The 23830-nt window shown below is 35.4% G+C and overlaps 1 protein-coding gene across 1 annotated transcript in view; it reads right to left on the reverse strand.

Annotated features, from left to right (window-relative positions):
• Positions 1-271: 271 nt before the first annotated feature.
• Positions 272-23830, reverse strand: part of GNAI1 (G protein subunit alpha i1) — a 40939-nt gene continuing 17380 nt past the window's right edge. Inside the window, exons 2-9 of the mRNA XM_085216552.1 lie at positions 20787-20829; positions 20568-20709; positions 15508-15665; positions 14786-14914; positions 11303-11432; positions 9912-10065; positions 8876-9090; positions 272-8775 (exon numbers count right to left, since the gene is read on the reverse strand). Of these exons, the coding sequence (XP_085072678.1) occupies positions 8900-9090; positions 9912-10065; positions 11303-11432; positions 14786-14914; positions 15508-15665; positions 20568-20709; positions 20787-20829 (947 nt within the window). The 3' untranslated portion in view covers positions 272-8775; positions 8876-8899. The remainder of the gene's footprint in view (positions 8776-8875; positions 9091-9911; positions 10066-11302; positions 11433-14785; positions 14915-15507; positions 15666-20567; positions 20710-20786; positions 20830-23830) is intronic.

Below are 23830 nucleotides of genomic sequence, written 5' to 3' on the forward strand. Positions count from 1 at the left end.
TGCTTTTGAAGGGTTTATTCTTTATCTTTCCTTGTTACAAAGAACTGACAGTCTCCTTCCATCTGCTTCCTCTCCAGAACATTAAAAAAAGCATTCACAACAGAGACGTTAAAGTCTTATTTTTCAGCTACGACAAATCCCATAGCCACTGGCATCCCCAGCTGCTTCCTCTTCCCCAAGATCTACTTACTGCCTTTCCTGTTACTTACCTCTGCTAATAAAAAATATTATTAAAAAAACAAACAAAAAAAACTCCACAAAATCAAATGCATTACTTGGCAAGTATATTTATTGTGGCAGTACATAAATAACTAGAGGGGAAAAAATAAGCAAATGGAAAACATACAGTGGCTCACAGTTTCATTAATCTACTCAGCTTTTACCAAAATCTGTGTTTCATGAGCTAATAGCCCAAGATGAGAAATTTCAGACAGCCTATGTTTAAAAATAATCTAAAAAAGCCCCCACACCCTCAAGGAGTCCCAAAACAGAAAAAGAAAACATGAATGACATTTCTAAACTCTGAAGGAAACATTTAATTACTGTGGTCCAAAATAACCACTGTATTACCAAGACTGTAAGTACCTGTGCTTTTTTTCTTCCTGATATATTGAACATAATTGTAGTGCCATAGACGACAGAAAAGAGAGCAACAAAAAATAATAACAGGAAGAAAACACAAACGACAAACAAACATCTGTAAATGTGACCAATGAAATGCTTATATCTAGAATACGGACATGAGAACATACCAATACAAGGAAGGATATTTGCAGCATTTTCTATCTATCAGAGATCACAGCTCTGGAAAAGAGGCAGAGTTATGATGGAGTTTGTAACAAAGACAGTATGATTTTTTGTCGAAGTATTACAGAATAGCATGGCCACAAAACTACCTGCGCTTTGAGCTGAAAAACCTCCATTGTGCAGCAGCCATTCATGGCCAGCTGAGATCTGAAGCAAAAATCCATTAAGCAAAACCAATCAAATGCCCCACAGAAGCGTCGAGTACAATTTTTTGGCTTTTACTGCTCCATTATCTGTACCTTTTGGTGTAAGAACCAAATTCACCTTTGTGATTTAAATTGCATGTTGATTATGCTGTTGCACGAGTATGTTGCCCTCCGTGCTGTCTGACAACAACAAGAAAATCAGATTTAAAAGACTAACAGATACAGGAAGGTTAATGATGGCAGATGGTTAGCTTCTCACCACACTTCTTTCACCTCCCTCTTTCAAAGAATTCAGCATAGAGGGGCAAAACAATGGCTGCGCCATTAGAGACCTGCTTAGAATACAAGTAAGGAGACAGGCCAATATAATGGCTAACTATGTACCTTATTTAGGCATAATGAAATGGCAGTATTTCTACCAAGTTGTTCTGTTTAAAGCTTAAAAGCTTTATGCTTTGTATTAACTACAGCATTTTACCTCCAGAAAACTATTCTTAAGAAAATCTGCATCAGAAGTCCAGTTTACTCCTCCTGGGCCCACCTAAGAACATGGAAGTGCCCTGAGGAGCTATGAAAGTTAGGTAAGAAGAGCCCTGATTTCCTAAGGACCCCCTTCTGAACTCAGTAGTAAAAACTCCTGGCTCCGGAGCTGAATCCCAGTACAAATGGTTGTCAATTAGGCAAATAAAACTGTTAGTGGGGACCTTTAATTAAAATCAGATCAGGCAAGGGACTTGTGGAGACGCAGCACTGCTTTCCCGCAGAAATGCAGAGTTCTGCTAAGTAAAATCTTGCTCTTCTGTTTTATTGATGGTCTTTCCTCCATATTAATGAATTACTCTAGAATGAGTGCTATAATTCTGATTTTCATTTATCTTTCTCTGGTCTCATAGCATGGAGTTTTCCTGTCTTTCAATCTGTGTTATTTTTAAAAAAGCATATATAAAATTGCTCAGAAACCTACAGTCCACTCTAGCAATATTTATACTTGAGGAATGGAAAATTTTGAAGCTTGCTGAGATGACTCTAACTGGTATTTTTTGGTAGGACACTCATTTTGTATTCTTCTCCCATCCATACTAAAAAAAAGAAAAGTTTTTTTTTTAAAAAGTAAAAAACAGCTTTCCACTTCTAAATTCTTTTCACTAATAAATAGCACAGCAATTTGAGATACACAAGGAGAACTGGAAACTGATACAGGAAAGAACTGCACAAACTGTTCAAGGACTAAGAACACACATTGTAAAGAAAGTCTCATATGCTGAATCCACACAGCTCAACAGAGAAACTTCTAAAGGATGAGATTAGTCTTTAAGCAAGCTCTGTATGTAACCTCCCTGTTTGCTGGTAATTTCAAAAATAGTTCATAAATTAATTTCAAAATAACGTTATAGATTGTTGTAAATAAGGCAATATTTGGAAAATAAAATGTCTAAAAGGATGATTCTGTTACTATTTAAAGGTGATGAGAGAGGACATAGCTGTAAACTTATGCAACCTAATACAGCTGGCTAGGATGATCAGGACATAGGCAAGTAAGTTCAGCATCGGCTTTGATTCAGAGCTCGGAGCTAAACAAATGTTTTACTCTGAGATCTCCTATGGAAATTGCTTGACTTTGTACAAAAACTTGTTGCAAAAAAAGATTAGGTTTGGTAACTGATACATACAGATTCTAATCCTTGTGGAGATGAGAAGTCATTATCAAGCAAAATAAAATAAATGTAACAAGGAAAAGTGGAGGTCATTATTTCAAGAGTATTTACTGGCCCAGTCATTAGGACATTTCTCTTATTCAAACGCACTTCAGAAATCAGACTACGTAAAGCTCAGTATCCCAGCTGCCAGCTGAATAGCCTTGCAGCTGGATTACAGAAACACACAGGTGGATGAGCCATCATCTCCTCAGTTGTGTAAAGTACAATGAGAAGTGCTACCACCAAAACTCCAGCAAAGATCCAGTTCATAGTTTCTGAAAATGCAGGCATAATGTGATCATGCATGCAGGTGTTACTGGAAGCATACAGAAACCTGTAACCTAATCTTCAAAATCTAAATTTTGCAAATTACTTCTTTAGTGATCATGCCTTCCTTAGTTCTTACAAGTTCCACTGTTTAAAACACAATGAACTACCCTGCATTTGTTAAAGGCTGAGAGCGCCCGTATGCCAGCAGACAAGTCACCACAGATTGCAACAAAGGGCCATAAAGTTCCTCAAGAACTGCAACTTCACAGAAAACATAAATTCTTCACCACCCTCCATTACAGCCCATGGTAGCACTATATTTCAGCATTGGTCTCAGGAAGGCTCACACTGAGGCCTCTGACTGCTCCACTAACCCTCCTTTCACAGAATTGGTGGGGGAAAAATGAGGGATAGGATACTGTATTTCACTTATCTCCACGCTTTAAATATTAGAATGTTATACAACTCATTTAATAGCCTTTGGATTTATCATTTAGATCATCTTTGTAATTCTATACCACTAAAAATTCTAGTTGTGAAAAAAACTTGTATAAGACTAGCACACAATACAGCATTAGCAATTTACTTTCTGGCATGGCTTTTAGCTAGAAGAAAACCTATCTTCAAGGGCTAAGAATCTGGATAGGACACAATGTTCCAAGATACAGCGTATAAAACACCAACTTTCTCCTGCTGCCATCACTTCCTGTAAAATTGCATTAAGCCTTGAAAGCATTCAAAGACCCATCAAGAATCAGAAGAGCAGCTCCCCCCACAATCTCCACTCACTTATCAGGGGAGCATCCTCTCACTTCCCCTGCAGCAGATGAAGGGGCCTCTTATGCACTTTGTGTACTGCCTGTTTGCTGAGTTGCTTTTTGTTCCTGACTGCACAGTTCTGGCAAGCTGGAGAGAAGCCCTAAACAAGTATCAGTGCCAGCAGTGACACGTCCCTCACATGTAGCAGGCAGCTCAAAACTTTTCAGGCTCAAAAATACCCTGAACATTAGACTGCAATGCAGAAAGGGGCATTTCTTCAATATTTGTAAGATCAGTTTCCTTGGCTTTAAAGCACGTGCATCTGACAACCTCATCTGGGAAACAGGTACGTAGCTGAGAAACTCTACATACCTCAGCCTATCCCCTCACACTCAGAAGTTCACCCAACAAAAGCAGATGCAACTTTATGTCACATCACTCTCCCAAAGCTGCTTTCTTCAAATATTAGATGCAGCTGTGAAGTTCATTGCAGAGTACTTTCCTTACAGTTCCCCCAGAACTTCAGTCTCCTATGCCTCAATGATTACATCTTGAAAATGTTCTCTTAGTCTCAGCAGACGATATAGTTTATGACTTTCTTCCATCCTTTAGAGTCAGGAATCCAAAGACTGATAATTTCATAGAGAATTAAGCTGAAGACATTTAAGCCAAAGCAACGTAACTCAGCTAGGAAAGATACTGGCAGAATCTAAAAGCCACTTTAGAATTCAACCAAATGCACTCACATTTCGATGCATAGTATCTAACAAATTATGTATTTTCATTACCATTAACACGTTTACTAGAATGGAGAATTAAAACTGTATTGTTATAAAGACACTTATTTGTAAAAGGTATGGGCTGTGTCACACTGCACAATCATCTGATCTGGCTGCGTCTGACTTCAGAAACTAAACTACACTCATAAATCCTTGTCTTGCTCAGGTTTGTTTCCAAGACTTTTGTTCATGCTTTTGAAAATACACATATGTGCAGTTTTAAGCACACTGATCATTCATTGGACTCCTTCAGTACTATTGCAGACATTCCACAGTCATTATGCAGAGTCTTCACACGACCAATGCATGAGCATGAAAGCATACAGGCAAAATTCCTTCCCAAAATTCTCTATTAATGGACAGAAAGAGAAGGAAGGAGAATAAAGAAGTGAGCTGGAAACAGCTAGTTTTGTGGGGCTGCAGTGACTTCTGCTGACAACATACTTGGTCTTAACCACCTTTTGTTCTGCCTGTCAAAGAAGCTTCTTTTCAAGTACCCTGTAGATGCAGAACTGGAAATATTGTTTTCCACTTCTGCAACTTGATTTCTGTTTTTCAGAGCCCATAACATCAACTAAGTTTTTTGCGAAAAATGCAGACACACTCTGATATAGGTAATGTCTGGTAAAGAAGTTGCTCAACATCCAGTCTCATCCTCCTTGTGAGTGCACTCTCACAAGCTCTGAGCTATCCAAGGATGAGCTTTTTAAAACTTCTTGTTGTACCTGCTATTTTTTCGAAATGAGAGGTATGGAATTGAAATTTTCAACCTTATTATTACTCTTTGACTCAGAGGCTATTAGTTATTCATATGAGATATGATAGCTTCAAGAGACTTCCACACAGTAGGACAGTCAGTGTCTTGGTAGGGTTTCCTTTTTGCTTGATTTGGAAAATAAACTTTTTTCACTCTTCCCAATTCTGAATGCTTACCAGCTGAATCATGTTGTTCAGCAGGTTGCAGATTGATCTCTTTTCCCCCCTGAGGTTTTATGTAGAATTTAAATAATGAAGATGTTAATTGTGTGCGTGGAAACAGGAACTGAAATTCAGCAAACACTACTCTGCTTCCATGCTGACCCTGAACCCTGTTTTGGTTACCAAAGTTACTATATTTGCTGACAAACTTATTCCAAATTCAGTAGGTATCATAATAAAACCATATACCAAATACTCCAAAACCCATTCCCTCACAAATGATCTTCTGAAAAAGAAAATTTAATCATGCCTGTGTTTTACTGAGACTTCAACAATTCACAATATGATCACAAGATCCTGGCATTAAAGAACACTCCATCAGGCTGTAATTCCCTATACATATTAAGAACAATTTAAGACAATTTTAAGAAATATTCTCAGATAGTAGAAGAAGGTTCCCTGGGTACTGCTAGAAAAAGCAGTTTGTCAGGATACTTTGAATGGAAAAAATGCAAGGAATGAAGAACTGGAAGAGAACAGAGGCTCAGACCTGCTGAAGCATAAGACTGTCCTCAGACTAGCAGGATTTCCTCATCTTTGGTTATTTATAACTGAGAAGGAGCCTCTTGATCAAGCAGAGATAGATTGGAGCCCTGTAACAATATGCACGCATGTAGCTCCCACCACTGCATTTTAGCCTTCTTGTAGCTTTGCCTAGACGAATAGGTTAGGATGACAAAACTTCCATCCCAGGACAAAAAAGAATGATCAACTTTGTTATACAAGATCCTCAGAAACTTTTGTCCAAGGTAGATATGTCCACTGCAGCATGCACTTATATTAAAGAAGTATATAACTAAAATTCATGAAGTTCAGGCAAAGTCATTCATATGAAAGTAAGTCTGTAAACATTCATATTGGAATTATTTATTTATCATCTAATTACAACCTAAAAAGAAGAAGGGATTTATATCAACAGTCTTATTAGGTAACAAAATTAGCAAAACTCATTTCGCTCAAAGATGAAGCTATTCAAATTCAGAAGAAAATCAAAGTGCTTGCTATCAGTATAGATAATTCTTAGAGTATTAAAAAAAATTAAACTTCTTTAGCAAAGTATTTCCAACATATAAAGGAATTCTCAACTGAAGTATAACAAATTAATTTTTATCAATAACCCAGTTTTGGAAAGTTTGAACAGATGCGGTCATGATTTATTGGGCTTTAATATGAGAAGTTTTTATACAGGCAATTTATAAACCTAAACAAAGGACCACTACAGAGCATCTATAAGGAAACATACCAGGCGTCAACTCATCAAGTCATAAAAGACAAGCTCATATTCCTGGACTTAAAACAAAACTATTTCACAATTTTGTTCTGGGTTAAGACATTAATATTAAAGAAATCAACAGTTATAAAATTCTAAAAAATCTGAAATTGAAGATGTTAGGATTGGTGGTCGAGAAAAATATTTAGGCATTAACTAACAGTTTTAAGTTTATGCTCATTTTTGTTTCTGGAATAAAACATTTGAATTGGCTCTTTTTATCTTCTCTGTTTTACTACACAGTTGTGTCTACAGGATGGATGCAGCACATCTAAGGAAGAAAATTTCTTTCAAGCAAGGCACAAAATTTAAATTTATTTATGTAATTTGATTAATCCCAATTTCTCTTTTACATCGAGTACAAAAACCAACTTTAATGTAGGTGTAAATACAATTTCCACAAAGTTATTCAATGAAATTTAAAATCAGTTATGTATCCAGAACTGTAAAGCACAATTAAAAGCAGCCCAGGATATACAGATTGTTTACTACAACTGCTGAAAGAGCTCATAATGTATGAATATATTTAACAATCTCCAGTAATAAATTAGAAACTCCTTTCTAAACTTTCATTTGAAACACATTTAAGTAATTCTGTACCTAACAAAGGAAACATTGAAGTTTTACTCAAGCTAAGGCCTAATGAAACATTCACGCAATAAAAAATGAAATAAAAGAACAATGATTTGAATATCTTGGTTGAACGCTTCTAAGAACAGTAAGCTAGGATAATATAGAAAAATAGCAACAGATTCAAAGAATCATTCTCAAAAAACTTACAGTGTACTGTAGCTGCCTGGAATATTCTAACAATTATAGAAAATCATACTTCCAAGTTTGGTACGTCTGTATTATGTAGAAGACATACATTTAAGACAACCATCCAGGAACTTATTTACAAATAGAAGCTTATTCGTTTTAAAATAGGTATAAAAATCAGTTTTGGCACTAACCATAAGGCAATGGATGATATATACCTAAAATTGCAAATCACATAATGAAAGCATAACCAGAAGAAAATCATATTCTTTAACTTATTTTTAAATGAAAGTATGAGACTTTAAACATAACTAAATCAGCATCTTCCAAGTCACTAAGTCACCCTACCCAATATACTGAAGATTCTTTTTAATAAGCAACAGCAAATTGCTTTAAACTATGAAAACACTGGGCCATGTCTTGTGGGAGAACCTAATACTTTTATGGTTATTAAATTAGCAAATTAGTTTTAGCTTTATTACCACAAGATAGCAAAGAGTTAAAGGATAACATCATTTCAATTATTAAGCAGAAAGAAATCACATTAATCGGAAGTCCAGCCTTTGTTAAGGGTCTAAAAAAAACTGCCATTCACTCCAGTGAGTAAAGATTAGCTTCAAACTTTTTTTTTATTTCTACAAGCATGTTTTTAACAACTTCCTTTTTGCATTTCCATGAGCTTCAATGATATTTCAACCTTCAAATTCAGTTTTTCAATATAGTCACATTTGCACTGCAAAGACTGAAAATCCAGATTTCATAAGCTGTGGATTTCACTTAACTTTTAAAAATAATTTTTGTATTCAACCTAAATTTAAAAAACTCTTTTTTTCCCAAAACTTAAGGCAAAAAAAACAAGTTTTATTAGTTATGTTTCTTTAAATCTGAGCAAGTGTATGAAGCTGTTTAAATATCAAAAAAGCTAGTGCCATATACAGTATTACCAACAAAAAGTAAAGAATAAAGTAGCATGCACCCTCTAGATGAAAAGGAAATTCAATTTTACAAGATGTTTAAATAACCAAAAGGCAAAAAGTCTCTTCTAAGAGTATCTTCATAAACCACAGAAATTTTAGAGGACAAGTTACCAAAGTATTCCGTTCAACGTTTATACAAATACATTACTACAAGTTTACATACAGTCAAGACATCTCAGTGTTACCTAGTTACTTAAATTTACAAGACAAACATAAATAAAGCTGTTAAAACAGGCAAGTACAGTACTGATCTATCATTCAGCACAACATATTTTGTATATCTTTCATCTTGAAATCAATCAGATTAGAATTGTGTGAAGTCATTCTTCAAACCTAAAAATAAAATAAAGAGAATTAAGTATACCTATGCAAGTTTCACACAACATGGGCTTATTCCAAATGCCTAAGTCCTTTTTTCAGGCACATAATTTACCATTTAACAATGTTTTGTCTGTTCTCAGAAGAGGCCACAGTCTTTAAGGTTATTTTTAATAATGACATCAGTTACAGCATCAAAAACAAACTGCACATTTTTCGTATCTGTGGCACATGTGAAGTGAGTGTAGATTTCTTTTGTGTCTTTTCTCTTGTTAAGATCTTCAAACTGACACTGAATGTAAGCAGCTGCTTCTTCGTAAGTGTTTGAACCTAGAAGGAGAAAATTGCTCAGTAAGCAGATTTCAAAAAGGAAGAACTAAATGTACATTGTATCTTAGAAGGAAGTACTTACTCTGCAACAATCACTAAAACCTAAAAAGGAGTATGTTGATTTAAATAATTTCACAGACACTACTTTACAATACAACATGTGTATCCTGTTGAAGGAAACCTGGACAGATTTTTAATAATAAAAAGCGCTCCATGAAGAGTATTTATAAGAGTAGTAGATGGAGCAACTTATTAACTGATCACTATTACATAGACTATATTTGATTCCTTCATTCAAGTTACTCACTTTCACTTCTCATGTTTTTGACAGTTTTTCTTTTCCTCAGACAAAGAACAGTCTGAAATCACAATGAAAATGACACATAAAAGGCCTAAACCTTGTTAAATAAAATGTTATATATTTCCTGAACAAGTCACCTCTTCTAACATCTATGAGTATATGCTCCCTTCAAATAAACTCTCAGGGATTCCTGCTAGTGCAAAAAACAAAACAAAACAAACAAACAAACAAAAACATCTGAGTAAAAAAGAATAGAATACAGAATAAAGAACATGCTAACCACAGTAGGTTGACAAGCACTATGATAGTAACATCTAAATGCTATCAGTGGATCACCATCATTTAATCTCCTTAAGATTAATCTGACTTCAGCACTCCTGCATTCGTAATTCCTAAGAACTTCCTGGCAAATTAAACTTTATCTAAATATTTTGTACACCTACAGTTATCAAATTCCTCCGAATCTGTTCATCAAAAATAAGATAATTTAACCCCAAATTACTTGACACCTGTCCAATACCTGCATATTCAGGATAGCAAATAGTGAGAGGACTCCTCTTGATTTTTTCTTCAAAAAGATCTTTCTTGTTCAGGAAGAGAATTATAGAAGTGTCTGTGAACCATTTGTTGTTGCAGATGCTGTCAAACAATTTCATGCTTTCATGCATCCGATTCTGTAATTTGGGGGAAAAACAAACAAACAAACAAATACTTTATTGTATTTTATCAGAGTTTAGAAGTAAAACCACAATATATATATTTGATTAGTTACAACTAGAAAAGTTTAAAAACTTAAGTTGCCAGTATGCAGAATCACACATTACCACAGAGATATACACAGTGGCCAAATAAAATTTAATGGTCTTGATGACCTTGAAGGCCATTTCTCCATTTCCAGGCTTAAGTCTTTTTTAGTTTGTTAGGAATTTTTGATGCATTTTCACATTTTGCAATAATGATATTCTAGAAAACTGAGTGACCAGAAATTGCCTGATATTTATCAGATATTCAGAAAACTGAGAATTAACTTCAGTACAGAGTCAAGATTCCAATATAATGAAAAAATAGTAGTTCTATAGAACTAGAGAATTAAATGAAAAAGCTGTTGGGTTTCATTTAAAAAAAAAAAAAAAAAAAAAAGTTACCCTAATTTTAACACTGTAGAAAAATTATCCAACATATCAGTACTCTGACACTACTTCCAGACATTTAAGTAGATGGCAGGTATGATCTATTTTGACTAGATTTAACTCTAAAGTGTTTTTCTTTCCTGTTTTTGTTTTTCTTTCCTTCCAACTATTTTACACGAAGCTGCAGAACATGAGGAATAACAGAGAAGCTTGTTAACAATTTATACAACAGATCAGCATCGCTTTAGACTACCCAGATAATGAAAAGCACACACACTGTACATATTGACGTGGGAGGAGTCACATCTTGAAAGAAGAGAAAGGATGGAAAGGGATTTGAAGAGAGAGAAAATAAAGATTTCTGCAACTATGGAAAGCGGTCGGAGTAAAACATTTATAAAGAAACAAAAACTGAAGGCTGAGGAAGGGTAACAAAACACAGCAGGGACAGATAAGCAAACCAACTTCTTTGATATTTTGAGTATCCATAGAGACAAGCACGTGTATTATTGACATTCTCAGTAGCTTATGTGTAACTTGAAATATATGAAAGAATACATCTGAAGAGTACTCATCTCAAAGTACTCGCAAGAATAAAGAAATTATTTTTGAAATTTGAAGACATGAAATCTATCACCAGTTCTCTGAAAACCTTTACAAAAAGCCCATGTATCCTACAAAAAAAGCATTTAGCTTCTTATTCCAAAAGAGGTATTTAGCTTCCCTTTGAAAATGCTTAGTTTCTAACAACTATTCCTTTCTTCAACATTAAGGTACTTGCCATTTCCTCATCTTCAGCCAAGACCAAGTCATAATCACTTAATGCCACACAGAAAATAATTGCTGTAACACCCTCAAAACAATGAATCCACTTCTTTCGCTCTGATCTTTGGCCTCCAACATCAAACATTCTGCAAAACAGAAATACAAAGCAGGAAATGAACTTTGGATTTTCCAGCTTTCTGAATATTGAGTGATAAAATCTGAGCATATCAACTGTGCAAGCCTGATCACAGAACTTTGAAAAACAGCATAAAATCTGCAACATTTATTACAATTTCATTTCTTAGTGTAAGAAATAACTTCAAGTTATTTAGGACTTAGAAGTCTTCCTATACATTTCACAAAACATGAGAAAGTGATATGAAAGCAATATAAATCTACTTATTAAAAAAAAAAAATCTATTATTACAAATAATTCCATTAACAAAGTTAAGTATAACCTATAAAAGTACAGTTAACTTAACCAAATGCAAGCTTTCATGAAGTTCTTCAATATTTTTCCCAAATGAATAGTCTTAAGTAATAAAAAGTCAATACAAAATTCTTTAAATGTAAGAGCAGAATTCGCTATATTTTAGTACTAGAATGCTACTCTGTGAAACTTGTACACAAATATTTTTTGTTGTCTGTGTTCTGAATCCAAATCCAAATATATAAAATATAATTCTCAGTTTTTCAAGTTTAGCCACCTCTAAATTGTTGTGAGCTTCAGCTTATCTATGTTAAACAAAATCACAGTTTGATCAGCTTTTCAGCTGACTATGTTTAAAAATAATCTGTATTTTTTTAAGTGACATTAAATATTATTTTCAACATTCTCTTCTTAAAAGACAAAACAGGCATCATACAAGACTAGTAATTTCCCCTCTAATAAAGGAACTCTTTGGAAATGCAGTTGAATGAGACAACTAAACTATAAAGATATTTCTTTTCAATTCCCAGCTGATCAGAAACAACACGATAGGAAAAGACCACATACAAGAACTTAACAGCAGAGGATCAGCAAGTTAGCGTAGTTCACATGAATTTGCTTTTCTCTTTTATCTAAATGCTTTAAGGACTATTTCCTAACATCTGAGCTACAGTGAATCTGAAAGACTGAATGTTTTATTAGACATCTTAATTAACTGAACTTCAAGTATTTTGCAAGACAGAAAAATAGTATTCTGGATTTAATGAACTAACTCATGAAAAAAAGAACAAAACAACCAAGCAACAAAACCAGCAGCAGCAAAATGTAACGAAATAAGGGGACAGTAGTGCTACCCTAAAATGGATGCAAATTGCTGAATTTTCTCAACAAAACAGAATGCAGCCCTTTTCCATCTGTCTCCTTTCTACCACACAAAGAAGAGTCTTGTCTCAAATTCTTGTGATTACTTTCAGCTTAAAAACAATGTGAAAAGGTCACCATATGCCTTCCTTAGCTATGGTAGCCAGTATTTTACCATGTAAATATTGGATTTTTCCTTGTCGTTACAAGGAAATGCAATTATTCCTTTTAAGAGACGCCTGACTTTTGTCTTCAGCAATTCTTCCACGTAACTTTAACTTTTTTAGGCGTTACCATGAAAAAGCTTAAAATTCAGTAAGTATAAAGACATGGGAAGGAGAAGACAGACGAGAAAGAACAGAGGACAGAGCTTTTCCATCCACTTTGGTCAGCAACTACCATGAAAGCCTTATTTGTATACACAGAGATCTGATAGGTCACAGTCTCAGCACACTAAGACACTTACAGAAGCTGCCTGATACACAGATAAATTTCAGAGTTTTGAAAGAATGAGAATCTTGGATGCTTTACAGATTCCTCCTCACAATCTGGGAGTATGGCGTGCAACCTTGTCCTTTGCCTTAATACGAAAAATCACAGTGCAATTTGGCTACTAAAAAAAATGTGTTTTGCTTATGCGCAGTAAGTTACTGTCTACAGTGAACTACAAAAAAATACAAGGCAGTATTGAAAAAATTAAAGTTTATAAGAGCTGAATCTACATGCCCTATCTAAAGGATGATGTCATTAAATAAATGCTTTAAAGAACTTTCATTTCATTTGCTTAAATAACACAGACTTTTCTGGTAAGATCGCATAGTGACTGTCAATATATTAAGACAAATTACTTCACTGAACTAAGTTTAAAGCACTGCAGACGGTTCTTCAAGTCACCATGCTTATCTTTGTTACTTAGCTGTATGGGTCAGTTTCTGAATGGTTTATCAGCAATTGTGCAAATTTAAGGAGTTGTGCAAGCACAAGTTAGCACTTAATGTTTTGTAAAGCTAGTGTTGCAAGGCTTGACACGTTCTGCTTCTTTCTATTATTTAAGCTGAGAACATAGCTCCAGCACACATTAAAAAAATGTGATATAGGCCAAAAGGACAGTAGGTACTGCAGGTACTTTTTGATATTTCTTTCACTGTTTCTTTTTTTTTTTTTCTCATGTTGCTATTGTTTTCTTCTTGTTACACTTTTTCTTTTAAGGTTATACAAATTGACTGCTTCCCTACTCCCCAAGCCCCAAACTTGAGGAAGGCTTATTTGACAAATATTTTTTGTAAACTCTTTCACCGTATCTCAAAAGATAAGAGGCTCTGAAAGTCTCATATTTATTAAAACTGACTTTTATCTTTGATTATCTGTTTTCCTCAGGTTGTAAGAGGAGGAAGGCTGGGGGGTGATGTAAATGGGTAGACAGAAAACCTACTGATTTGGTGCATCAGATAAGTAAGATAAATTGATGAGATTCAATTAGTTATTTTTAGAAATCAGAATGTGTATAGATGTGCTGACAACTATCTCCACACAACCTAAAGCATACGCAATGAGAATTTTACTGAGCTTCCATTTCATTTTCCTAGTTAAGAACAGATGCAATAGTGTCACATTTATACTATCCTACAGTTTCACGATTAATGCCTTTGGACACAAAATGGTTAGAATGCTAGCGTTATCTGGTAAAAAACTGCCAGAAAAAACTTTATTCACATCAGGAAATAAAGTATTACCTTAAAAAAACCTAAAGTACAGTTTTCAATTCAGCTCTTCAGGAAAAAAGGATTTGCTGTTTCATAACCAGAGCAACAAATATTTTTAAATCTCCAGCTCTCCAATTGAATTTAAAGGAAAAAATCTGATAGAACAGCTACACGTTAACACAGTACAAAATTGAATATTTCAAAATTTGATTTACACAGAAAATAAATTTTCCAAAAAGTTTCAAATAAAAACAAAAGCATTTATTACTTAATATTGCTGCATTTATTCTGAGTTGTTATAGAAATTCAAACAATTCCCATATGCTTTCAGAAAACTAATCCAAGCAGCAAGGAATTTTCCAGTAAAAAAAAAATAATAAAATAATTAGTTATGATTACACAAATTTGTTAAATTGAATCACTAACTGCATCGCTAAAAGTCCATCCATGAGAACTTTACAAAAGCTACTAACAGACAGATGAACATGCAGAACAATTTACATACTTAAAATGAAGATCTTTGAAAGTAAAGTGAGTTTCCACTATTCCTGTGGTTTTCACTCTAGTCCTGAGAACATCCTGTTGAGTTGGAATGTAGCTTGTTTGTGCTATCCTGTCCAAATCATTCAAGTAACTGGAGGTAAAAATAAATACTGCATTCAGTTATTCATAAAATAGTAATGAGATAATTGCAAAAAGTTACACAAGTTCTAGGTCCATTCATTACACAACACATGACTTCTATATGAACAATTTTCTCTGAGATAAAAGATTAAGAGGAAAATACTGTAATTTTCCACTTCTTTTTTTAAAATGAAGTTTTAGAGAGACTTTTGTTCTAGAAGAAAACTCATATGATTGATTCTACTACAAAGAATTAGTATTCTGAAATCCCAGAAAGCAAACATGGTTCTATACTTAAACATGGTTCTACATTTACCAGTGTTTGCATTAACACTTTCACCCTTGTATAGCTCTGTAGGAAGTTAATGTACATTGTACTACAACTAAAACCCAAGTTACTCTGAAAACAGTTGTAAAGAGAACAACTCAGTATTTTAGTTCCATCTAACATTCTGATCCAAGTATACAATATCTTTGGCTAAATATTTCTAGGTTTTCCATCTAAATAGGAGCAGAATTACTTAAAAGGTTAAATTTCTCTTATGTTCTTTTAGTTGCTACTTAGAAAACAAAAGAGAGCCTTGTATGTCACATAGTACTTACTAGGCAGCAGAGTCATTAAGCTGGTATTCTCTAGATCTGTTGAAACAAGCTTGTACTCCACTGTCTTTCCATAGTCTTTTGATAACACCAGCAAGCTCTGCAGTCATAAATCCTTCCTCTGCTGCTCCAGCTAACACAAAGAGTTGACGAGCATCATCCTTTAGGATGTAAACAGAAGGTGGAGAGATAAACATTGAGAAAAACAACAAAAGGTATATTAAATTCCCCTATCATCTAAGAATAAAAACTACATTCAGCAAAGGAATGAGTTACATAACCTGGTATACATGATTATAACCAAACAAAAATGTGAAGGCAAGCAATTAGTACCCTGTATAGGGTATTATTTTCCACTCTTTCCAACAACAGAAAAAGATAAGTTCAGTGAATTTTGCATCAGCTGATAAAAATTCTATCAGTTTATCACTTGAACTGAGTATCTATAAATGGAAATATTTTATACATTTTGTGCCGAAGTCTAATATTAACCTTATTTTACTGTCATACCCCTCAAATTAAATAGAACAGTTACAATACATATTAGAACCTTCAGATATGCAGATGTATACTGACTGACTGCAAAATACATATTAATCACTTAAACTTCAAAAAACAATTTGACTGTGACAAACAATCATTCATTAGCAAAGAAAAATAACTCTTCAACTTTTCCAGATAAAATAGTTAAAATATTCATTACTTTAATTACTGAGACCAAGTTTTCTTGATAACTTCACGTCTAGGAATAATCAAGGTGTTGTTTTATTTGTTTTGTTCTTAAGAACAACAGCAAACAGCGCATTTATATAATGACTGCCTGTGAAAGCGAGACATCCTGTAGGATGTCAATCCACCAGCCAGTTTCAGCTTTAACAGAACTTGAACAGTTGTCCAATTTTAACTCAGATAAGAGACTAAAAATGTTAAATCTGTAAGGTATTGGAAAAAGAACATAGCAGCTGGACAGAGGAAACATATTTGCAAGCTGGTACTCCCCAGAAGGCAGCTGACTGACAGTAGTTACCAGTTCTATGTGATCTACTCACAAGTATGTCAGTCAGAAATATCAGCATACTTGTGGCTTGTAACTACTACCCACAACATGTCCTCTTTGTTCACTAAATGAAAGAAAGGGGAGATGATATTAGAACGGAGCACGGGGGAAAGAGAGGTGCTTAGGTACACCAACTAGGAACTGAAAATATTTCAAGAATGAAGAGGATTGAAACTGCATGTTGTAAAGTTATTCTCACAGAACAGTAAATGAAGATATGACGCAAATCTGCAGGAAAAAAGGTTCTATCACTTTTCCCGTTATATGAAGATAACATTTTAGGATAAGCATGGAAAGAAATGATTGTTCTGAAGAGACTGCGCACTTTAGGCTTAAATATTCTCAACCTGGAAACAGAAAGTACGCTTTATAGTCAACTCAAGGCAGATTTGAAGATATTTATCTGTATCTGTGTGTACACGTCATCGTTTCAGTAGAAACAGAGTTGGTTTTCCTCATAGAGTCTGGTGCTGTATTTTGGCTTTAGGAAGAAAATGCTGATAACACACCAATGTTTTAGCTGCTGCTGAGCAGTGCAGCACAGAGCCAAGGACCTTTAGGCCTCTCATAAAGCCCTGCAAAAGAGCCAGGAGGGGACTAAAATGGCCAAATGGATATTCCATACCATATGACAAAATGCAAAAAAACCAACATAACTGTGAGCACCTGGCCTGGCCTGGGGAGACAGCCTTTACTTGTGGACCACCTGGACACTGATCTGCGGATAATTAGCAACTGCACTGCGCATGACTTGTTTTGTAAATACATGTGTGCGTGTGTATATAAATAATTTCTCATCCTTTTCTGTCTCAGGTTTCATCTGAACCCAAGGGTTCCATTTTGTGTTGTTTTCGTTTTTTTTTAATTCTATACTTCATCTCACAGGAGGTGGGGGACTGAGTGAATGGTTTGGTGTTTGGTGATTAGCATCTGGGTTAAACCATAACAGTACACATGTAGCCATACATATGAACAAACAGGTAAGTGATATATCATCTATTGAAAGCTACAAATCTAAAAATGGATATTTATCAAACATAAGAATAGTATGCTGATTACAACATATACATCGGGCAAAACATGGGTAGCTAGTAAAAGTTGAGTGGATTGCACTAATAATTACATGAAAAACAGAGCAGTGAAGATCAAAAAGCAGGATAATTAGATCTCCCTGACTGTAGCTAAAGCAATATGCTTACACAGAAGAAACCTGAATGGCAACTGAATGTTGTTTCTGGATGAAAACGCCAATATACAATTGACAGAAGCAGCAGATACATACCAGAAACTGTGAGTCTGTCTTGTCATGAACTCTCAAAATGTCATTTCACGTCTGCTATAGTCTGACTTTCAAATATACAAAACTCATTCTTTTTGAAATAGCTCTAACCTCTGTGTGTCCTAAGATTGCGTTTGTTTTTACTGGGAGAGTGTAAGAGGCAGTAACTAGAAGGGGCAGGAAGTGAATTAAGTTCTGTTAGGTGGCATCTGTTAACCCCCATATCGCTTTTCTACAGAAGGAAAGTACACAGATGCCACAAATGAGGTAGCACATAATAATTGAGTCCTATTTTCATTATTAACAAATGCCAGATGCTTTCCTTTAATCACACTGCAATACGGTTGCTTCCTCTCAAGGACTCACTGTTTTTATGTAAGATTCCACAAATGAGCTATCTTATAGAAACTCATTTAGCCTTTTCTGAAGATAACTGCAGCAAATCTCAATGGCCTGAAGGTCCATTCTCATTTAAAGCATATTCACTAAATGCCTCTCAAAATATGGATTCTGTTCCAGCATGGAAATATCCCAGAGGATAAAGAAAAGTATGCTAATCCTAGGATGGAGGTCCTGTTAGAACTTGTGCTTCCCTGATTCAGTAGTTTCACAAAAGAAAAACATTCAACTTGTTATTTTGCTATTATTCTGACAAGAGAAGAGCAGTCATTTTTCCAAACATATTTATTTTATTCAGAGTAAAATCTCCAAAAATTCAATTCAAAAAACTAAGGAAGAATCTGTATAACAGCTTTTCTCACAACATTGCAATTTTGCATTTTTTCTTCTGTAGAAATGATAATAAAATAAAATAAAATTTAAAAGCCTACATTTAATACAACGAAGAACATCCATATATCTTCTAGAAAGGCAGACTTGTAATTCACAAGCTCTGGATTCCTTTTTTGATTTCTCATTTTGAAATTATTTCAAGTCTAATAATTACTTTCAATAGCAATGTTGCTCTGCAAAAAGAATTCAGATCACCAAGATCTGATTAAATACTAGGGAAGAGACAATTATTTCATTATCCCTGACTGAAGTTTGCATTCAGTTATATAGTTCTCTGAAGTTGAAAAATTCCAATCAGTTTGAATTCATATCACACATAAAACATTTTCACAATCTTCTTGTCAGTCCTTTTATCTGATAAAATCTACACTTACTCTCTCCTCCATTTTCTTTTACTTTGTATTTAGTAACAGAAATACACCATCTACTTTTTTCCAACATTAACTGTCAGACATCAAAGAGGAATTCACTGTACAAATGAACTAATATGCATTCACATACTGCTCCTGCCCTGAACATCTTTAGTCTGATGGTAAGACAACAGAAAGCATGAAAACAAAGCGAGAAGATTGCTCCAGAAGTAATGCCTCCTAGTTTACTATATTGGCCCACTATCAAAGAGGCGGACAGTGATGGTATGGCAGTAGAGGTTGAACCTTCCGCACCCATATCTCGCTACATTTTGTTGCCATGAGACAGATGGTAGCGGAGAGGAAGTCTGACATGGAAGTGTGTATGAAGAAAAAGTGTGTGACTAAATGCCTCCATGTGGAAAAACTGCACTCACTGACATTCATCGATGCTTGCTGAACATCTATGGAGACCAAAAGTGGATTTGAGTACAGTAGGGCAGGCAGTGGGTGGCGCATTTCAGCAGTGGTGACAGTAACATGAAAGGCAATTCATGTTACGAACAACCATGCAGATTTTTACAAGTGTGGAATGCAGCCTCTTGTTCACTGCTGACAAAAAAGTACAGCTCATGGTGGTGACTGTTGAAAAACACTGTTTAGTAAATGAGAATTTGCCCTATCAAATAACGTTATTGTGCTCTTTGTGTCTGTTGTAGTTTCCATGGAAATAAGTAGGAGGCATTACTTTCAGAGCGATCTACATAGCTGATTTACAATTAAGCAGAATTCAGACAGAATTAACATATGTACATAAACATATCTACATTTTACAAGCAGCATCTATCCTCCTGATCTGATAGGGGACAGGTTCACCACAAGTAAGAGTATATAGGGTTAGGAATTGTGAAGTGATAAGCAAAAAGTTCTGCAGACTAGCTCCAATAAGTAGATGAAAGGAGATGAAAAACGTGCAAGAAAGCCTGGAAATGGGTAACTATTTTCTTGGGAAAAATCCTTAATTCATGTGCTATCGTGAAAAAAATTGAGTACCAGCAGCAGCACTGTGCCTGTGCCTTAGCGTACAGTAAAGTCATCAACACTGAAAGTCAGTATGAAACTGGATCTGGCCTGCAGGTGAGAACATTTTAGGCACTACTGTGTCTGTGACACAATTGCGAAGCGCGGAGAACAGTTAGATGCCTACCTGTTTAATCTGTGTTTTGTTAAGGAAAGCGAAGATGTCCATCTTGAAGGACTTATAGCAGCCCACAAGTAAAAATTAGGAAGTATGACTACAAAGCTTAGTATTATTTTTCAAAAAAATCCCTAAGACTTGGATGTATATAGAATTTGGAGGACTGTATCTAAACAAAATAGTTGTCATGAATCAACCCAGAGTTAACTGCTCAACAGAGCACTTCTACTTCACGTAGAAAACTAAACGAAATTTCTTCTTTATCAAACCTTCTAGCCTACAATGACTGTTGGATATGAAGAGATTTTCCAGGAAATAACAATGGACAGAAATTGAAAAAGAATGGATATTTCAGCTGTACAAGTGCATGTTTACTTCAATACTCACAGCCCTGGTTGGATCACCAAAGTCTATCTTCAACCTCCCCATTGCTCTAATGATAGCAATAATTGATTGAATGGTGTTACTGTAGACAACAGCTTTGTACTGTTTACATTCTTCTTCTGAATAACCAGCTTCATGGATAATCCTACGGAAGGAAAAAAAATAAATTCTCTATTCAAATTTAAAAAATATCTCTCTATGATTGTATTTTACTATACTTACTTCATTTGTTTGACAATTGTGCTTTTCCCTGATTCACCAGCCCCTGAAAAATAAATGGAAATTCATTACATTTTTGGTCATCTTTGAGAACACATGTAATTTTTGTTTCTACACTTCAAATACCTAACCAATACAAGGAACTTCAATTGTTCCAAACACATTACAAATTATTTTTAATATAAAAACCTAAATGCTTCTAGCTAAGTTTCAAAATTGAGGTATTTTGACAAGAAATCACTCAACTCTGCAAAGCTCTGTTCTTTTTATGCATGAGAACAATAAACTTCAGACAACCTGCTGGCGTTTCTAAAAGCATAAAGATTGCCAGTTGTCCAATTCCAATATGACCAAAGAAAACTCTCTAACACTGGAGAGGTCACTGTGACCATAAGAAAATACTGCTAAATACTGTATTCATCTTTAAAAAAATATAGGAGCTGTCAACTTCACCTTGTTCCTCAGACTAATTGATAGAGTAAATATTTCTGGAAGCCATTTCCAGGTCCTTGAAGGACAAGAATGTGACTGGCAAAAACAAGGAAGGATTTACCAACTCTAAGTTACTTGGTAATACTTTAATGGGAAAACAGCTGGCTCTGTGGATGTAGAACACCAATTGTATCATTTACTGTATCATTTAGTCTTGCAGATCTTCAAGATGCAACCAGATAAGGCTCACATAATTTTGATGCTTGCTTGATTTTGAGCCAAGGACTGAAAGTGATGACTTGTAAAGGTGTGTTCCAACTTAAATAGAAAGCTAATAAAATATTTTGTACTTTCATTACTGTATAATGAATCCATTTGAAATGTTCTGCCTAGTAGGTTAAATGAAATATGTAACATCATAATAGGCTGAATCCAGCTTTGAACTATTTGTCAGACAAGAGTTGTCCCACAGCTTCCCCAGTGCCGCAATTGATGTGACAGATTTCCTTTCTTCCAATACACAGCACAATGACTTATCACCAACAGAAGCTCCTGCACTGTACAGTTACACTGCTATGGAACAAAGCAACTGCCAACTTCAGCCTATGACTGGTTTATGCTCTTTCCTAATGTCCGAGTAAAAGGCATGGTTTTGATAAATATATAATTACAGAGAAGCAACAGCTCTCAGATTCTGAGCTGCCACAGAAGTTCAAGGAAAGTATGTTAATATAACATTTTACTTTACATTTTACTTTACATTTTACACAAATGTAAAGTACACAAAAACAGCAATCACTAACCTCTAAGAGCTGCTAATAAGTACTACACATTTTCACAATATGACAGATTAAGGAACAACAGTCTTACTGGAGTAGACAAGATCTATGCATCACTTCCAAGAATCATGGAACACCATGACAACATCAACATTTGCCATAATGAGCTAGAAGACTAAAAGCCTTGTAGTCAACATTACACACACAGAGACAACATTATGAAAATTATTTATTACTGTGACATCTGAAATGGTTATACAGTAAATTAATATTTAATCTGTAAATTTTTAATTGCACACATAAGCATAAATGTGTCAAAGGTTTAAATTAATTTCATGAATAAAACAATCTTTATTCTCATGTAATATTTTTATTCAAATCATTTTTTAAAAAAGCACATCACCCTATTCCTTCTACTCAGGAAGAATTTTGGAGATAAGTATTATCATTACAGGATATGAATCACAGAATTGCAGGGGTTAGAAGGGACCTCAAGAGATCATCAAGTCTGATCACCCTACTAAAGCAGGTACCCTACAATAGGCCACACAGGTGGGCATCCAGACTGGTCCTGAATATCTCCATAGATGGAGACTCCACAATCTCTCTGTGCAACCTGCTCCAGTGCTCTGTCACCCCTTACATACAGAAGTTCTTCCGCATGCTTGTAAGGATTTTCCTTTGTTCAAGTTTTAGGCCACTGCTCTTTGTCATACCACTACAAACCACAGAGAAGAGTCTGGCCTCATCCATTTGCCTCCCACTTCCCTTTAGATAAGCATTTATCAGATCCCATCTCTGTCGTCTTCTCCCCAGGCTGAACAGATCCATGTTATTCAGTGTATCCTCATATAAGAGATCCCTATCTTTTTTGAACTGCAAAGCCCAGAACTGGGCACGGTAATCTAACTGTGGCCTCACCAGGGCAGAGTACAGCGGGAGGATCACCTCCCTCATCCTCCTGGCCCTGCTCTTTTTAATGCTCTCCAGGATACCATTGGCATTCTTGGTCACAATGCTGGATCATGGCCAACTTGTTGTCCACCAGAACATCCACATCATTCTCCAGAGCTCCTCTCCAGCAATCAGCCCATAACCTATACTGATGTACGTAGTTATTCCTCCCCAGATGCAAGACTCTACTCTTGCTGCTGTTAAACCTCATCAGATTCCTCCCTGCCCAACTCTTCAGTTCGTCCAGGTCTTGCTGAATGGTAGCACAGCCTTCTGGTGTGTCAGTCACTCCTCCAAGCTTCGTATCATCAGCAAACATGCTGAGGTGGACACTCCCTCTTCATTCAGGTCATTGATGAAGATGTTGAACAAGACCAGACCCAGCACTGACCCCTGGGAACACTGCTAGTTACAGGTCTCCAACCAGGCTCTGCACTGCTGATGACAACCCTGAGCTCTGCCAGTCAGCCAGTTCTCAATCCACCTACCATCCACCCATCTATCCCACTTTCTAAGTTTCATAACAAGGATGTTGTGGAGACACTGTGTCAAATGCCTTGCTACCAGGTTGGTCAAGCATGATCTCCCCTTGGTGAATCCACGTTAACTACTCCTGACAAACTGCCCTTCCAATTGCTTGGAGAAGATATCCAGAACAAGCTGTTTCATCACCTTTCCACAGACAGAGGTAATTGCATCACCTTTTTAAACATTTAACATGTTTGATTAACAGAGCGGGTCAGTGTCAGGTCTGGTTATTAGATCAAATTATTTATTATGTAATATATAACTGACTCAGTTTTTCCTGAGTTGGGTGTCCATTTTCCACTACGGTGTTAGTATGAAATCACAGCAAACACCTAGAATTCTCATAAAAGTTCT

The sequence above is a fragment of the Meleagris gallopavo genome, chromosome 1 (genome assembly GCF_905368555.1).
Source record: "Meleagris gallopavo chromosome 1, MGAL_WU_HG_1.1, whole genome shotgun sequence".
NCBI classification, from domain to species: domain Eukaryota; kingdom Metazoa; phylum Chordata; class Aves; order Galliformes; family Phasianidae; genus Meleagris; species Meleagris gallopavo.